The 19,554-nt window shown below is 34.1% G+C and overlaps 1 protein-coding gene and 1 pseudogene across 1 annotated transcript in view; both read right to left on the reverse strand.

The window, feature by feature from the left end:
- Positions 1-19,554, reverse strand: part of RSF1 (remodeling and spacing factor 1) — a 148,711-nt gene that overhangs the window by 40,017 nt on the left and 89,140 nt on the right. The window contains exon 5 of the mRNA XM_061168097.1: positions 8,458-8,612. Coding sequence (XP_061024080.1) covers positions 8,458-8,612 — 155 coding nt within the window. The remainder of the gene's footprint in view (positions 1-8,457; positions 8,613-19,554) is intronic.
- Positions 912-6,076, reverse strand: LOC133040738 (ubiquitin-conjugating enzyme E2 N-like; annotated as a pseudogene).

Genomic DNA, 19,554 nt, shown 5'->3' on the forward strand with positions numbered 1-19,554 from the left:
AATTAAAAAAATTTTTTCGTTCTAGTTGTTAAAAATGCCATTGGTAACTTGACAGAGAGATTTCCTTGGGCAGTATAGTTATTTTGGGTAGTAGAGCCATTTTGACAAAATCAATTCTTCCAATCCAAGAACACAATGTAATATATCCTTCCATCTGTTTGGTGTCATCTTTGATTACTGTCATCAGTGTCTTATAGTTTTCAGAGTACAGGTCTTTTGCCTTCTTAGGTAGGTTTATTCCTACCTAAGGAATAAAGTATTTTTTTCTTTTTGATCCAATGGTAAAGGAGATTCTTTCCGTCACTTCTCTTTCTGATCTTGTTAGTGTACAGAAATGCAACAGATTTCTGTGTATTCACTGATGAGCTGTAGTAGTTTCCTGGGCTCAAAATATTGAAATTATCATTTGATATCTTACTGCTCTGCATCACATGACAAATACGAGTTGTCCTCACACTTCTGTGTTAGTTGCTCAGTCATGTCTGACTCTTTGTGACACCCTGGCCTGTAGCCTGCCAGGCTCCTCTGTCCATGGGATTCTCCACGCAAGAATTCTAGAGTGGGCTGCTATTCCCTTCTCCAGGGGATCTTCCTGATCCAGAGATCAAACCCAGGTCTCCTGCATTGCAAGCATATTCTTTACTGTCTGAGCCACCAGGGAACTATCATTTTATTCCATGTTAAAGGGATACAAATTGGTGCCAATCCTTCTGTAACTTATTTAAAAATTACATCGTAGATATCTGACAAAGGCATCAAGAAATATAACTATTACTTCGAGTTTTATATTAATCACTTCCTTATTTTGATTTATAGTTTAGTTTTACCTGTTTATTATTCTTTTTTAGGTCTCTTTAATCTACTCTTGCTCTTCCACCCTTTTTTTTTTTTTTGCAATTTATTTGAGTCACCAAATCAAGAAATTTGATGGTGATGCGAATCTGTAATATCTGGATTTTGCTGAGTGCATTCCCATATGCCTTTCTTCTTTTTCTCCTGTAAATCACCACTTTAATCTATAGCCTTCAGCAGATTCACGTTTACCACAGGATACCACAGAATTTCTGTGATAAAAGTACTATGGTGGGGGTATGTTCATTATCAAGAGGCATTACTGTTTAATCATCCTTTTGTGTTGTTAAAAGAGATGTTAATGCTCAATAAATAAAACCTTTCCTTAATAGGGAATGCAAAATGATGATATTCCCATTCTGTCAATCTTTCATCAGTGACTATAAATTATATAAAAATAAGTTTTACTAATGTTTTATTTTGTTTTATGGTGGTATAGTTCATACTGAAAAGGCAGGATGAAAGCTTAATTCTTTCTGCTTAACAGGTTTCAAATTAATAATTTGGTCCCCACTGGTATCCTTCAAATTTTTCTATTAGTGTCATGATGAAATTTGTATCAAGATTTAAGACCTATTCAATGCGGCTTCCCTGGTGGCTCAGTGGTAATGAGTCTTTTTGCCTGCCACCGTAGGAGGCACAGGTTCGATCCCTGGTCCGGGAAGATCCCATATACTGCAGAGCAACTAAGCCTGTGCATCACAACTACTGAACCCGTGCTCCAGAGCCTGCGCTCTGCAACAAGAGAAGCCACCACAAGGAAAAGCCTGCACACTGCAACTAGAGAGTAGGCCCCTACTCTCTGCAAGTAAAGAATGCCCACACAGCAACAAAGACCCAGCACGGGCAAAAATAAATCAAGTTATATATATATATACAGTGTGTATATAGTGTGTGTATATATATATAATATAAAATACATTTTATATATATATATAAAAAATATCTTCTTCAATGTGTTTTCATTCACTATAGCTATTATCTTTATGATGCTTGTCCCACCTTAGACAGTGGAAACCTCTTTAAGTTGGCTCTTGAGGTTTTTTTGGCATGACTTTGATAAAGAGTCTTTACTACCTGGAATGACAGGATGTTTCTTGGCTCATAATATCCCAGAACTGGAATAAGCCACTTTTCCAAGAAGCCTTGATTTACTTTAATGGGAAATTGTACTCCAAGACCATAATCTGGGTGCTAAGGATGCTCACCGCTACTGGGTTGGCCATTGTTTTCTAGGTCTTTTCAGTAGACAGAGCTAGAAAATAATAAAAATAATCCTTGAGTTTCATAACAATATTTCCTTAACTTTCTATTTTACGTCTTATTTCTTTTTCCCACACTGAGAATCTTGGTTTTCAAGAATATCACAAATGATACAACTAGAATATCAATAACATTTCACACATATTATGCAGCTTTTCAGAATAACAACACCACCATCACCAAAGTAATTTAATGTAAAGGCCACAAGTTTTTGTATGTACACTTCCCATTTTTTCTCCATTTGTTTTGTCTTATAGTTCCACTGTTCAAACACAAAGTTATTAAAGGCTATATGCTCTTTGCTCTATCTGTCATTTAGATTTAGTTACATGTAGTGAGGTGAAAGTTGCTCAGTGGGGTCAAACTCTTTGCGACACCATGGACTATACAGTCCATGGAATTCTCCAGGCCAGAATACTGGAGTGAGTAGCCGTTCCCTTCTCCAGGGGATCTTCCCAAACTACTAAATTAATGCTCACCCAACATTCTTTTTCAAATCTTTATTATGAAATAGTTTTATACATACAGATATCTTACAAAAATAGTTCAAGAACACCATCACCTTATTTCCCCTAAGTTAACAACTTGTGCCCTCATAGCACACTTCTCCAAACCAGGAAATTAACTTTAGTAAAACACTATTAAACAGATGTGATTAAATTTCGCCAGATCCCCTCCTTCCCTGCCAGGTCCATTCTGTTTGAGAATACATGTTTCATTTTGTTCTTGGATTTCTTTAGTCTCCTCCAATCTGTGACCATTCCTCATTCTTTCCCGACCTTGACAGTTATTTTGCAGAATACCTCTCAATCTGGTCTCATCTGATGTCTTCTCAAGATTAGATTAAGGTACATATTTTTTTATGAAAATTCTACAAAAGAGATGCTATGCATTATACCAGAGGGTACATGATGATGTAAATACCTTGATCATTTGGTTAAGGTGGTGTCAGCTGGTGGATTCCACTGTAAAGTTAACCATTTCCCTCTCTGTAATAGGTAACTGTCATGGGAAAGACACTTGGAGATTATGCTAATATACTGTTTCTCCATAAATTTGTACCCACTCATTTTAATGTCTATCAGAGATCTCACCTGTGACACTCACTACTGTAGTATTTCCCTACTGGTAAATTTCTATTTCTTTCATTCATTCCACACTGCAGAAAGTGTAGTCCCTGCTGTGTAGAGGAATTGATATTCACCTGCAGGGAAAAGTGATCCCTTCTCCATGTATTTATTTACTCAATCATGAACTTACAGAAATGCGAAGTCATAGATTTAAAATCTATCGCTGCATAAATCTGTTGCTAAAACAGTTCTGCTTTCACCACTGAGAGCTCTTTCCAGTCAGCATTGGGTCCCACTGAGATGCTCAAATTATTTTCTGAGTACATCCTTAATTTCTGGCATTCTAAAATATTCTAGCTTATCTTGTATTTTTCTTGCCCATCCCCTAAAGCAATTGTCTCTATGGGGCACTAGTTCCTTTTAGTAGAAAATGATATTTTAAAATGAAAATCTTGAGGTTAAGAGTGCTCACTGTTACTGGGGTATCATTGTTCTCAGATTCCTCTCATGAACAGAGGTAGGAAATATATGTGTGTGTATATGTATGTATATGTGTGTGTGTGTGTATATATTTATGTGTGTGTGTATATATATATATTATGTATATATATATATATATATATATTAAGCCATACAAATGAATATATTTATATTTATTTCCATATCACCCACCACTGAGGTTCTGTTAGTCTTTTTGGCTATCTGAAGCTCATTCACTAGAAGATTCCTATAGAAGGACTCATAGAAAATAGATCTTAGATATCGATAGCAGTTTACATGCAGTCTCTATCTGGAAGTCATTTTGGCTAGACATAAAATCCCTGGTTCACATTTTTTCCCTTTACATATGTTATGGCATTTTCTTCTGGCATAAGGCCTTGCTTTCAAATATAGTGATGGCAGTCTGATATTCTTTTCTCTATAAGTCACCTGGTCTTTCTGTCAAGACTGCCAAAGTACTTTCTTCAAAGCTGAAGGGTTTTACTAGAATATGTCTTAATGCTGGTTTTTCTGGGTTGATTTTCCAAGGTCTTTAGTGTCTTTAAAATATGTAGTCTTACATTCTTTTTTTTATTTCAAGAAGTTATGGGAGGGGACATGGGTAAACCTATGGTTGATTCATGGCAGTCTGATATTGATGTTTGGTAGAAACAATGTTTGGTATTTGGTAGAAACCAATGCAATACTGTAAAGCAATTAACTTTCAATTAAAAATAAATAAATTTTAAAAAAAGAAGTTATGTTAAGCATAGTCTTTAGCATTTTTGTCTGTTTCCTTGCTTTGGTTTTCTTTTTTATGGACCTCTGTAGGATTTTTACTGCATATCTTCAACTCTATCTCTTTTTCTCAAACCTTCATTGACTTGCTTTTATTTTTAAAAACACACAACATTCCATCTGCTGTTTTGTTTTTTTTTTTTTTTTAGAGTAACAAAAAATATTTTACTAAAACATAAGATTTACAGAAATTTTCAGACAAGCCATACAAAATGGTCACAAGCTTTTTCTTGAAGGGAAGATTCTACACTTGACAGCAAGGTCACAATGTTATTAGTGAGGGCTGTGATGTCTGTTTAATGTTCCCATTTTGGTTCAAACAATCAAGCTTGTCCATCTACAGCATCTAAATAAAGTTAGACTTGGCAAGAGAGCATATTCTAAAGAAATGGTTAGCTGCTTTTAACCAATGCACTTAGATCACCATAAAAAGGGGGAAAGGAGCCCATAAAATTAAAATAAAACTACCTTCCCCCCCACCAAAAAATAAATAAATAAAATGTAAAAAACACCCACACCCCTGCAGCTAACCTTGACAACTACCTTCATTCACAGTGCTTTATACTTAAACCATGATGGGAAATGAGAGAGGGGCCACTGCTTTTAAATGTTTTGCAGCAATCCAGACGTAGCCTCTGCTCATGCTTTACAACACTGAATTAGGACAAGATATAGATCTGCTAATGTGCATTTAATCACCAAAGGATTGAAGATGCCTGGGTTTTCATTCTGTAGTTTCTAAGACTGTATCCATTAAATGCAAACAAAAAAAGGAAGAAGTCTTAGCAGAACAGAAGTGATACACACTTGACAATAGAATCAATTTAAATTATTATTCAAGGCATATAGCCTAGTCCATGCTCTAGCTATTTCTAGGGCTTGGGCTTCGTTGGTCTTCCACTGCTCTGCTACATCATTTGCTAATGGATCAACTGGAGTGGGAGCACTTAACAAAGCCTAAATCGATAGCAGAACTGTGCGAATCTGCAGCGCCGAGGATCACTTACCTTTCAAAATATCTAAACATGTTTTTCCCAACTTGTCTACATTAGGATAAATTTTGGTCATGAAACGTACTTTATGGGCTGCTATTGGATATTCTTCTGGAAGGAATAGTTCAAGCTTAAAAACCCCTCCCTCAAAGGGGGAATCCTGAGGGCTGGCAATGACCACATGAAAATAACAGGCGTTGCTCTCATCTGGTTCTGCTTTAATGCTGGGAACTGGTTCTGCCAGCAAACGCTGGGTTTTCCTTAATAATCCTGTGGGGGCAGCCCGGCCATCTTGTCTGGTCTCCGGCTCCGCTCCCCTCAGGCATGGGTCATCTGCTGTTTTTCAAGGGCACTAATTCTTGTGTTTGTTGACTCAGATATTATTTATGGATTTTTGAAAAAATCGTTAGCTCTGCCACCTCTTCAGTTAGCATTTTCATACCTTTAGTGAGAATGTCTTTTGGTTAAGTTTTCATTTCTGCAGTGATGTTCATATGCTTCTTATTTTCTTTTGTTATTATAATTCTATGGGATTTGGTCTCGATCTTTTTTAGTTAGTCATTTTTATGTCAAGTAGATAGTTTTTCTAATTTTACTGCTATCAAGCTCTGCATTTTTCATATTAAAAACTAAAGTGAGTTATTTTATGAGATTATATAACTCTAGACCTCTCCTATACTTTCATTTGAATCTTTTTTTTTTAAAACTTGTCTCTACTGTCCCTGTTCTATTTAATTTAGATCCTATTCCCAGCAGACTGCACGAAGCTCTGTGTGGAGTTTAGTTCTGGAAGGGATCTTCGGCTGGAGAGGTTTGAGAAGTCATAACGCCCAGAGTACCCAAGTTCTGTTAAGATCTTAGTTTCAGATACTACAGTTTTTTACTTTTGCTATCAGTATGTTCCTATTATAGGGGAATCTATAGACAGTCAAAAACCATGCCACTGACACGTTCCAAAAATTATGAATGACAACTTAAATTTTCACCTGCTGATTCTAGTCATAACAAATTTAATCAGAAAAGAAAATTTCAACAGTTTCTCTAACCATGAAAGGGTTTTCTTTTCTTCTTCCTTTCCTCTTTGCTCTCTAAAGGAGGTAATCATTTCACAACAAATAAAAGTGTCAAAGCATTATTTTATACGCCTGAAACAAATTTAAAACTGTATGTCAATTAAACTTCAATTTTAAAAAATCTGAAAATTCAAAAGTGGGTTTAGACTACTTTAAAAATTATTAAGTTTTACTGATATAGTCACAAACTGAATTTTAGGATATAGAAAAGAATTTGCCAAATCAGAAGTATGGCTCATGATTAAAACCACCAAAGATATTTTAAATCATATAATCACTAGTAAAAGGAGAATAATCAGGATTTTTGCTGAAAGAAATATTGGTATGTACAAACATTATACCCTACATTAAAAGGCAAAATTACTTGGTTTTATGCAATGCTTGCAGCTAGGGGATGACTTTATGATTGGTTTCCCCAAAGCAGCAAACAAGGTAAGAACATACTATTTTCAGGTTCTAATTGAAACAGTAAAGGAAAACTAAAAGTAGAGAAAGAAAGGACAATAAAGAGAGCAGATTCTATACCCTGTCATTAAAAGGCATGTTATCAAGAAAAAGTATTAATCAAACGATGTTAGACAAAACTTCAATTGGTTTCTCTGCTTCTAGAAAAGTTAGGACTTGGTTCTGATCTTCTGAAAAGGTTAGGATTTGATCTGCTCAGTTAATTGTATTAAAAAAGTCAATCAGGAAATCAAACTATAATTATCATAGACTTAAGAATTTGCTAAGGGTGACCCAAAACAAAAAAAGAAAACCAAGCCACACCACACACACACACACACACACACACACACACACAAAATTGATTTAAAAATGGGCTTACTTAAAAAAGGACTTAAATATTCTCCCAAACAACACATACTAATATGAACATGAAAAAGTCTTCAACATCATTGGTCATTTTGAAAATGCAAATCAAAAACCATAAATACCACTTCACATCATTAGAATGTCTATTATTTAAAAAAAAAAAAATAAGTGATGTGGAGGATGTGAAAAAACTGGAACCCTTATGCAGAACTGATAGGAACGTAAAATGGTGTAGCAGTTGTAGAAAACGATACGGCGAATCCTCAAAAAATTAAAAACTGAACTATCATCTGATCCAAAAATTCTACTCCAGGCATATACCCAAAAGAAGTGCAAGCAGATATTTGTACACCTACTTTCACAGCAACATTATTTATAATAGACAAAAGGTAGAAGAAACTTAAGTGTCTAGTGACAGATGAATAGATAAAATGTGGTAAACACACACAAGAGAATATCAACATTAAAAAAGAAAAATTCTGATACATGCTACAATATGGAGGAATACTGAAGACATTAAGCTCAGTGAAATAAGGCAGTCACAAACGGACAAATATTGCATAATTTCTCTGAAGTGAGGTTCCTAGAGTTAGTCAGATTCATAGTCAGAAAGTAGAATGATGGATGCCTGTGGCTAAGGGGAGGGGAAAAGGGTAGTTAGTGTTTAATGGGTACATAGTTTCAGTTGGAGGATGTAAGTCTGGAGATGAATGGAGGTGACAGATGCACAACAATACAAATGAACTTAATGCCACAGAACTGAACACTTAAAAATGGTTAAAATGATAAAATTTTATGTTATGTATATTTTACCACAATAATTTTTTTAAAGTTCACTAATATTCTTTGTATTCTTAAATTAGTAAAAGATAATCATGTTTTGATGACTGGAACACTTTTATGTAAATTTTTTAAATGTTCAGTATAAAAGACCAAAGTACTCAATGGTTTTTTGCCTCTTTTTCTTTTTCATTAAATGATAGAAAAATCTACTTCCTTTAACAGGAAGAGTTAAAACTTTTCAAATTGAGGGAAATTCAATTGATATAGGTGGGAAGAAGAGTGGAAAAGAGAAGAAATTACAAAACAAAGAAAAACAAAACACACAAAAAAAACCTTGTTTAGTTGTTTCTTCCTCCTTTTTAGTCTCCTCTTCTTCTAAGCTGGGACTTTCCCGGGAAGAGCTGTCCTGTTGGCTAGAGTTCTTCAATAGTACAGGATCAATCTGTGCTTTCAGGAGAGCAAGAGTCTCAGCCAACTCGTTTCGATTTCTAAAAAAAAAAGGAAAAACAGAAGGCAGCATAAAAATCTTTCTCCTGTTCTAAGCTTTGTGGTTGCCAATAAGGGTGGGGAAGGATGGGAGTTTGGGATTAGCAGGTGCAAACTAATTTATAAAGGATGGATAAACAACAAAGTCCTACTACATAGCACAAGGAACTATATTTAACATCCTATGATAAAGCATAATAGAAAAGAATATGAATATAAGAATATTATATGGATAATTGAGTTGCCTTGCTGTACAGAAGAAATTAACACAACACTGTAAATCAACTATACTATATAAATTTTTAAAAATATCTTTCTTCAGTTTTAAAATGATTTCAGAATAACACCTATTAGAAATTAACGTTTAAAAAAGAAAAACACATTAAGAACAGCCAAAACACTAGTACAGCTAACCCTAATTAACCTTAAATTTTAAAATTAAGTATTAGGAATGAATGCATATTAAAATAAACTTCGCCAACGAGGAATCTTAGACTATATATTTATTAGAATGGCAATTCAAATCTCTTTGGTTAAAAAGAACAGTAGGAACAAAATTAAACAAAAACCAAAGTTTGATAATTTTTTTAAATATGATGCAATCTCTCAGGAGTACAAAATCAAAGTAAATTCAATTTGAATAAAAATAAAAGAAAATCCCAAATAAGATACCAATCTACAAATTATCTATTTTTACTACCAAATCCAAAGGTATATATAATATGGTCAATTTTAATGCCACATATAATTAACAATAAAATAATAATTTAATCATAAATAATTATATATAATAATTCAAATTTTTTTCTTGCTCAGAAAAACTGTTAACAGCAGAAACAAAAAGGAAACCTTGGGCTAAGAGTTGGGAAATATAGTTCTAGATCTGCCACTAAGTTAATCAGCACCATGATCTTCCCATCTGTGTCATCAAAGGACTGTGCAGGCACATCTTAATTCTATGTAGTTAGTATCCAGATGAAATTATTTGTTTTCTTATCTGTCATGCCACATATGTCCTCTATCCTCTGTTTTCACCTCCCTTTCCAATTCCACCACCATTCTAGCTAAACGCTATTGCTTGAAAGTGGGGACTGTCTTATGAAGTAGGCTCTAAAAAATATTTAATGAATAAATAGAATCCCTGTTCCTAAACCAAAAGGCTATGTATCCCTGAACAGGTCATATATCTTCAATAGACCTGAGTTTCCTTATCTATGTAAGACTGGATTCTCTTAAGTATTATTAAATTGGTTTCCAAAGAAAGTAAAAAATTGTCAGTGACAAACATCTTTCAGAAATTAAAAGGACAATCATTTTGCCATTGTCTATCAGAAAGAACACACATTATAAATATTGTGCATGGGAATGACTATATGTTTATACATAGTATAACTATCACATTAGCATACACAATAAAATGAACAATTTTAGACTTTTAATTATCTAATAGTAGTAGATCATATCAGATGATGTTTCAAGATTGTGTGGTACTATACCCACTTTACAAAAAACAAAAATAGTTTCTATTTTTGAACTTCATTAGCCCAATCTGCTTCTAACCTAAGCCTCTATCCACTTAATGTTATTATCATCATATTTCAATGAGAATTTCATATGTATAAGTGCCCCAATCCATTTGTTATTTTCTGAGGTCATGCTGGAAACTGAAAAATACATTGAAGTATTTCACTATACCTTCTTTTAAAAGCTTTGAACATTAGAAGCATGCCAATACTTGCTAGAAAATCCATGTCAATTATTTCCAGTACTCTAAGCAACAAAAAAATGTGCAGAAAAGTTGATTAAAGAACTCTCCTAAAGGCTTTTAACCTGTCTATTACATTAAAATGCAAACCTAATAAAGCCATTATCTTATTAAAAACAGAAAACTACCCATCTGGATTTCTCCTGTTTCAATCTTACAATTAGATTTAGTATGTTAAATAATTTTTAAAAGCCCTAAGTTGGAGTGGAGGAAATTTTAATAAATACATATAGGTTAAAATTACATCCAAATTTCTTACCACTTTTTACAGAACTTTTTATTTTTAACGTAATTTTAAAGTGTTACCTTCCATTTACAGTTATTACAAAATACTGGTTTTACTCTCCATGTTTTACAACACATTTTGAGCCTATCTTACACCCAATAGCTTGTACCTCCCCCTACACTGGTAACCACTAGTCTGCTCTCCGTATCTGCTAGTCTGCCTCTTTTTTGCTTTATTCACTAGTTTGTTTTATTTTTTAGATTCCACGTACAAGTGGTATCATTAAGTATTTGTCCTTTCTGACTTCACTTTGCTAACGCCCTTCAAGTCCACCCATGTTGCTGCAAATGGGAAAATTTCCTTCTTTTTATGGCTGAGTAGTATTCCATTGTGTATATACACCCCAACGGATTTATGTATATTAATTTTGTGTTCTGCAACTTTTCTAAATTCACTGTTGAACTCTAGTAGTTTTCTGGTAGCATTTTTAGGATTTTTCTATGAATAGCATCACATAATTTGCAAACAGTGGCAGTTTAATTTCTTCACTGTCAATTTGAATTCATTTCTTTTCCCTCTCTGATTGCTGTGGTAAGGATTTCCAAAACTGTGTTGATTAAAAGTGGAGAGAGTGGTCATCCTTGTCTTGTTCTTGACCTTAGAGGAAATGCTTTCAGCTTTTCACCAGTAAGTATGATGTTAGCTGCGGGTTTGTCATGTATGGCCTTTATGATGTTAAGATGCTCCTTCTATGTCCACTTTCTAGAGTGTTTTTATCATAAATGGACATTGAATTTTATCAAAAGCATTCTGCATCTATTAAGATGATCATATGGCTTTTATTCTTTGTTAATGTGGTTCATGTATCATGTTGATTGATTTACATATACTGAAGAACACTTGCATCCCTGGGATAAATCCCAGTTGATCATGGTGTAGGATCCTTATAATGTTTATCAGCTTGTTTGTTTTGACTGTGCCATGAGGCATATGACACCTTAATTCCTTGACCAGGGATTGAACCGATGCTCCCTGCAGTAGAAGTGTGGAGTCTTAAGACTTTTAATTTGTTGCACTCAGTTTGCTAGTATTTTGCTGAGGATTTCTCAGTGTTCATCACTGATACTGGTCTATGATACTGGCCTATTGATACTGGCCTTTTTTTATGACACCTGTCTGGTTTTTGTATCAGGATGATATTGGCCTCACAGAATAAGTTTGGAAATTGCCTTCCTCTGCAATTTTCTCCAATAGTTTCAGAAGCAAAGGTGTTAACATCGCTCTGTTTGGTGGAATTCATAACTGGCTCACTTTGCTGTATAGAGTAAACTAACATGGCATTATAAAACAACTATACTCCATTAAAAATTAATTACAACAGAACAAACAAACAAAAAATGGTTTGCTAAAATTTACATGTGAAGCCATCCAGTGGTCCTCTACAGGACCTTATAAAGGAGTCTGTGGATTCTAACAATTCAGTTGTTTTGCCCTCCCCCTCTCCATTGCTTTATTTTCTTTAAAACATTTCTTCATTCAGACGTATTAAATCATGCTCTCTTATGATGTCAGGTGTTTACACTTTTTCTTCAGTCCAATGTGTGTTTTGGACTAACTCCAATTATTATTTCAAAGACAACCAGATGTGCAACTGAAACTACCACAACATTGTTAACTGGCTATGCCCCAATACAAAATAAAAGTTCAAAGTTTCAAAGACAAGCAGAGAATGGAAAAACAATGTGGTACATCCATGGAACAGAATATTATTTAGCTATTAAAAGGAATGTAGTACTGATTCTTCATAGATGAACCTTGAAATATTATGCTATCTCAAAGAAACCAGACATGAAGGCCACATTGTATGACTCTATGTACATAAAATGTCTGGAACAGGCAATTTTGGGAAACAGAAAGTAGGCTGGCAGCTGCCACAAGCTGGAAAAAGAGAGAATGGAGAGAAACTGCCAGTCTACAGGGTGTGGGGATTCTTTGTGGGGTGAGGAAAATGCACTGAAGTTAGATGATAGTGATAATCACATAACTTTGTGAATATACTAAAAATCACTGAATTGTATTTTTTTAAAAGTGATGGTGGCTTGGAGATGCATGTAAGGAAAAAGGAACATGTAAACACTGGATACATTTTACATAGAGAGCTGATTGGATTTGCTGATAGAATGTATGTGAAGTGAGAGAAAAAGAAAATGTGCCTCCCAAGGTTTGGATCCAAGCAAACATGGATGATAGCATCCATGATAATTGTGATAGGGGAAACATAAGGCAGTGGAAAGGTTAGAAGCTCAAGTTTTGGGCAGACTGACTGATTTTGACAGATTCTAAACTATCTGCACCTACAGTTAACCTAGACTTGAGTGAAATGGAACATATCACTCTAATTATTATAACACAGAATATGACTTTTCTTAAGGGATGTTCAGAATTAGAATTGGTAGGGATAAACAAAAGCAACTGTTCAGAAGCAATTGATCTGGTAGCACAATTTAAAAAAAAAAAAAAAAACAGACAAAAAAACAAAGCCAAGCATAAGCATCGTCTTCTGCCAAGTATGGGTTAGATATCTGGATCCTCCACAGCACACTGGACTAATCTCCATCACAGATCACATTTATGACGCTACATTATCATTTCCTATTTCCCTCCAACAATATGGAAAGCTTAGGAATGGCATTAAGTCTTTTCCCTTTCAGAGCCCAGGAGAGTGATACAGCAAGTCTTTAGCAGATGTCTGTAATATATGATACCACTATTCACCAATAATATTCCATTTTTCTCATATAATTTCATATCACTGAGCAGGTAAAAAGGAAGAAAACTGAGGACAACGGTATCTAAGGGGATCAAGAAACTGAAAGAAGGCATTAACGCGTGATATTGACAGGAGTATATTAATAACAGAAGTTAACATTAGTGAGTGATTATTATGCTCCAGGCACTACTCCAAAATCATGACATGAATTAGTTCATGTAATTCTAATATAATCTGATTAAATAAGTACTATTATTACCCCCATTTTTTAGACTAAGAAAGTGAGAACATGCAGAAAGATACAATGATCTGCCTATGATCAGAGTTAATTAGTATATATTAAAGGCAGAACTGAATTATAGAAAGTCTGACTTCAGAGGCCATATTTTCAAACTCTGTGCTATATTAATCACAGAAATGCCTTGACAGATTTCCTAATTATGTGTACATGAAACTCTGTACACTATTTAGGAAACAGCTTTTTGAAAATGACTATGAAATATTTATTAATATTTAAAATATTTTTAATGAGGTATAATTTACATCCTTTGAAATAAACAGATCTTAGGTGTTCAGCAAATCAGTTCTGACAAATGCATATACCTGTATAATCCATATTACTATCATCCCAAAGCCCCTCCTGCCCTGTCCTACTCAATTCCTTTCCTCCACCAAAAGCAAAATGGAATCAGTTTCGAACACTGTAAGCATACATGAGTTAATTCCAGAACTTAAATAAAATGGTATGTACTTTTTGACTTCTCACATATTATAACTCCTTAGCAACAAATCCACAGAGTTGCATGCATTATAGGTCATTTCTTTTTAATGCTAAGTAATAATCCATATATGAGGACTATTATGAACAAAGATGCTACGAACATTATCATACAAGGTCTTTCAAAACGTCATATAGTTGAAATCATACAGTTAATTTCAGATTGCCTCCTATTAACACGATTTAAATTTCCTCTATCTTTTCATGGCTTGATAGCACATTTGTTTTTTAGATGACAATATTCTATTGTCTGGATACACTGTAGCTTATCCATTCACCTAATGAAGAACATCTTGGCTGTTCTCAGGTTTTGGCAAGTTTGAGAAAGCTGCTACAAACATTCATGTGCAGGTTTTTGTAAGGACATATGCTTTCAACATCTTTGGGCAAATGCCAAAGAGGATGACTGCTGGTTCATACGATGATGTTTAATTTTGCAAGAAACCACCAAACAATCTTTCTAACGGATTGTGTCACTCTGCATTCCCATCAGCAATGAATCTAAGTTCCTGTTGCTCCATATTCTCACCACCACTTGGGGTTATCAGTGTTCTCGACTTTATTGTTGCTGTTTAGTCCTTCAGTCGTGCCCGACTCTTCTGCGACCCTATCGACCAGAGCCCGCCAGGCTCCTCTGTCCGTGGGATTTTCCAGGCAAGCATACTGAGGTGGGCTGCCATTTCCTTCTCCAGGGGATTTTCCTGACCCAGGGATGGAAACCACATCTCCTGCTTTGCAGGCGAATGGGAAACCTATTCTCGATTTTAGTCACTGTAGTAGGTGTCTAGCAATACCTCACTGTTGTCTTAATTTCCATTTCCCTGATTACATTGGGCATGGTATATCTTTTCCTGTGCTGACTTGCCATCTGTCTGATAAGGTCGTTGGTCCACTCTAAATCAGATTGTTTGTTTTCTTATTGTTGGACTTTAAAAGTTATTTGTATAATAATTTAAATAGCAGTGCTCTATCAGATATGTCTTTTGTAAATAATTTTCTCCCATTCTGTGATTTCTATTTGCATTATGTTGACACTGTCTTTCACAGAGCAGACGTTTTTAATTTTAATGAAGTCCAGTATCATCAATTCTTTGATGGATTACACCTTTGGTACTGTAACAAAGCTGAAGTCATCTAGATTTTCTTCTATGCTTTCTTCTTGGGAGTTTTATAGTTTTGTATTTTATATGTAGGTCTGTGATTCACTGTGAGTTAATTTTTGTAAAGGTGTGTGTCTAGATTCAGCTTTTTGAATGCGGACGTCCAGTTGTTCCAAGACAATTTGTAAAGACTATCTTTTCTCCACTGTATTCCTTTTGCTTCTTGGTCAAACATAAGTTGACTATATTTGTGTGCATCTAATTCAATGGTCCCTATTCTGTCTCAGTGATCTACCTGTCTATTCTCTTGACAATACTAGATTCTTCATCATGGTAGATTTATAGAAAGGCACAGACTCAGGTAAGGTTAGTACTTCAACTTTGTTCTTTTATAACACTGTGTATTATAGGTCTTTTGCCTATAAATTTGAGTCAATTTATTGATATCCACAAAATAACTTGCTGGAATTTTGATTGGGATTGCAGTGACTACAGATTAAGTTGAGAAGAACTGATATCATGACAATATTAAGTGTTCTTATACATTTGAACATGGAATAATGGAATTCTTTATTTCTTTTCATTAGCTTTTCTTTCCTCATATAGATTTGTGCATATTCTTGTTGGATTTACACCTAGGTATTTCAGCTTTAGGGGCACTGATGTAAATGGTACTGTGCTTTTAATTTCAGATATCATACATTCGCTGATGGTATATATCAAAGTGACTGGCCTTTGTGTATTAATTTTTTTGTCCTGCAACACTGTTACAACAATAAACTAGTTCCAGGAGATTTTTTGGTTGATTCTTTTAGACTTTCTACAAAGAAAATGATGTCATTTGCAAACAACAAGTTTTATTTCTCTGTTCCCAATGTGTATATCTTTTATTTCCTTTTTTTACTGCACTAGTTAGAACTTCCAATATGATGTTAAAAAAAGGAATAGAGAGAGTAGATACCCTTGCTTTGTTCCTAATCATAGGAAAAACTTCAAGTTTCTCTTCATTAAATAGATGTTACATGTAGGTTTTTGGTAGCTTCTAAAAAAATAATTTAAAACACTCAACTAACAAATCCTTTAGATGATCCTTCACTTTTGTTGAAAGTCAAGTATTGGAAACCTTCCAATTTTGTGTAGGATTTATCTTCTGCCTCCATAGGAAATCAGTCTCTTTTTTAGCAGTCACACAGGATATTAGTTCCTGAACAGGGATCGAACCTGGGCCCACAGCAGTGGAAGTGCAGAGTCCTAACCACTGGATTGCCAGGAAATTTCCAGTACAATTTTTTAATCAAGGACATTTCTGTCTCTTCCTATGTTACTAAAGACTTCTAATCATCAAACAGTGTTGGCGTCTATCAAATGGTTTTTCTGTTATGTATTGACATGATCATGTGATATTTTCTTCTTCAGCCTGCTGATTTGTGAAAACTGATTTTCAAATATTGAACCAGTATTATATACCTGAGATAAATCCTACTTGGTCATATTATATATATATATGCATTGTTGGATTTGATTTGCTAATATTTTTTGAAAAGTTCTATATTTATGTTCCTTAGAGATGCTGATCTATAATTTTTTCTTGTAATATCTTTGCCTGGTTTTGGTAAGGCTGGCCTCATTGAATGAATTCAGAATTATTCTCCCTTCTTCTATCTTCTGAAAAAGACTGAAACCTGCAAGTTTAGAAAATGTTTTTTGATAGCATCTTATCAGTCTTCCAACAATTATTTCTCTGCAATATAAAACAAACAAATGTTCTCACCTCCATAAACTCAGTTCTACTACCCCATAATTTATATCCACTGATGCAGGTTGAGCCCTTAAAAGAAATACTCTTACGCAAATCAATTCCTTAAATGTTTACAGATAGTTGTATCTCCCTAAACTTATGCTAGATCAAGTATTTTCAGTTTATTAAATCATTTTCTTGTGGTTCCTTCCATAAAGAACTCATTCTACTATATTGATATTCTTCTTAAGAGTTTGACATCCAATTCTAAATACTATACTCCAGGAAGCATCTTGTCAGTGACAAACGTAATGATGCCCTACATTGTTTGGGGTACCTAATGTATTTTAGTGACCACTAAGATCTCAATTTTGAGGAAAGAAAAGAATAATAGGGCTTCCCTAGTGGCTCAGCAGTAAAGAATCCACCTGCCAATGTAGGAGATGCGGGTTCAATCTCTGGGTCAGGAAGATTCCTTGGAAAAGGAAATGGCAACCCACTTTAATATTCTTGCCTGAGAAATTCTATGGACAGAGAAGCCCGGTGCACTACAGTCCAAGGGGTCACAAAAGAATGTCAGACTTAGTGAATACAAAGAATAGTAACACAATTCTTTTCACATTCAACCTTCACAAAAACATGAGACTTATATGGGTGAAAAAAGCTCATTACATTTGTCCAAAATAGTACTAGTATGTTAAGTTAAAGTTAACTGAAATGCCATGTCACAGAACATATCAAGAATTTATCAAAACTATGATACTTCCCTAGAAAATACACACATTAAATACAACTAAGAGCTACTGCTTACAATATAAGGAATTCCACAGGTGCATGAAGATCATCCAGAGATCCCAGAGCTGTACTATTCACCACTACATCCCCCACTGCTCAGCACAGTGCCTACTACACAAGCAGGCATGCAATTCAAATCTATGACTTTAAGGAACAGTAGTGTGACAATCAGTTTTTAGAATCTGCCTTTAATTACCTGAAATCAGACTCAATACACCCAAAGTATTATTAAGGATCCCAAATATTACTACATATTTGGAAAAAGCTGGCTGGCAAATTTGCCCTTTTCTCTTCCTGCAGATAAACATTTCTCTTATGAAGTAACTAAGTTTCAACCTTTGGGGTTAGAAGTTGTAAGAAAATGCAGTAATTTAAAAGGTTAGGAGAAGGAACAAATTTTTATGGAGCATGTACTATACAGCCTTAGTATGACTTCTCTTATAGTCCTCAGAACAGCTTTACTGGGGAAGTATTACCAACTTCATTTTAGGAAAGAGTATGAGAGTAATTAAGCAATCTTCCTACAGATGATAAGCAGAGGAAACTAGATTCACTTATTAGCTATAAAATCTATGGTCTTTCTCTTACATCATGCATTGGGATATTATCTACTTAAACATCATATACTAGCAGTTGTTTAAAAGTACATATGACTGATTAATAATACTCATAATAATTTTTCTCTGTTGTAAGTTTTTCTTCCACAAAGCAGTTGTCTCAAACAACTATGCAAGTTTAATAAAGAAAACAGTAGAATGGTGGTAAAACATCATGAACAGAACCTTATTTAATGTATGTATTCACAGGGAGAGATGGTGAGTACATTTTATTTCAGGACCACTTTATTTTAATTTAGTAAGTTAACTATATGGAAAACCATATTATATGGTTTATATTTTATATAATATATGATGCTATTATATAATATCATATATGATATAATATATAATAATATATTTTATAATAATATGATGAAAGAATGGTCAAAAAACAATCCCCCAAGAGCTCATTCAAAGTTTATTCTTAGGGAATAAAACTTCAGCTTCCATGACCCAAACAAATATTATGAATTTCTAGAATTTTCTCTTCAAAACATTAATAAATGACCACTAACAAAAATCTGCTAAAATCCAAGCAAAATCAAAGATGAGTTAAAGTTAAAAGAGTCTTCATAAGCCACTGGACATATATCCATTAGTTCTCCCTACTCTAGTTATAAATCCTATAATATTTTCAAAATTAATATAAATTATGGAAATTAATACAACAAATTCTAAATAGTTAATTTGCAAATACAGGAAATTGGAGACACAAAGATTCTGAATAACAATCCGAGAGTCACTAATCAATTTTTTTTAAAGTTTTATTTCAAAGCTTTATATTAAATTAAATGTTTCCATTTAAATATATTTATCAATACAAACATAAGAAATCAAGATTTTTAAAAATGGATTAGGACAAAAAAGCATAATGTTCCTCAGATTTCTTCAGACCTCACTAAAGAAATGTATGCATAGGAAAAACTGAAAATGTAGTATATTTTCACGTGAAAATATGTGTCACATGAATTAGACAAATTTAAGAAGAATAAACAAATAATGCCTAATAGAAACCTACATAGCTAAATAAAAATCAATTAATGTTTCTCTGGGAATTCCCTGATGATGCAGCGGTTGGGATGCTATGCTTTCACTGCCAAGGGCTTGGGTTCAATCCCTGGTCAGGAAACTAAGATCCTACAAGCTATGCAACACAGTAAAAACATACATATA

Source organism: Dama dama, chromosome 2 (genome assembly GCF_033118175.1).
Source record: "Dama dama isolate Ldn47 chromosome 2, ASM3311817v1, whole genome shotgun sequence".
Lineage (NCBI taxonomy): Eukaryota > Metazoa > Chordata > Mammalia > Artiodactyla > Cervidae > Dama > Dama dama.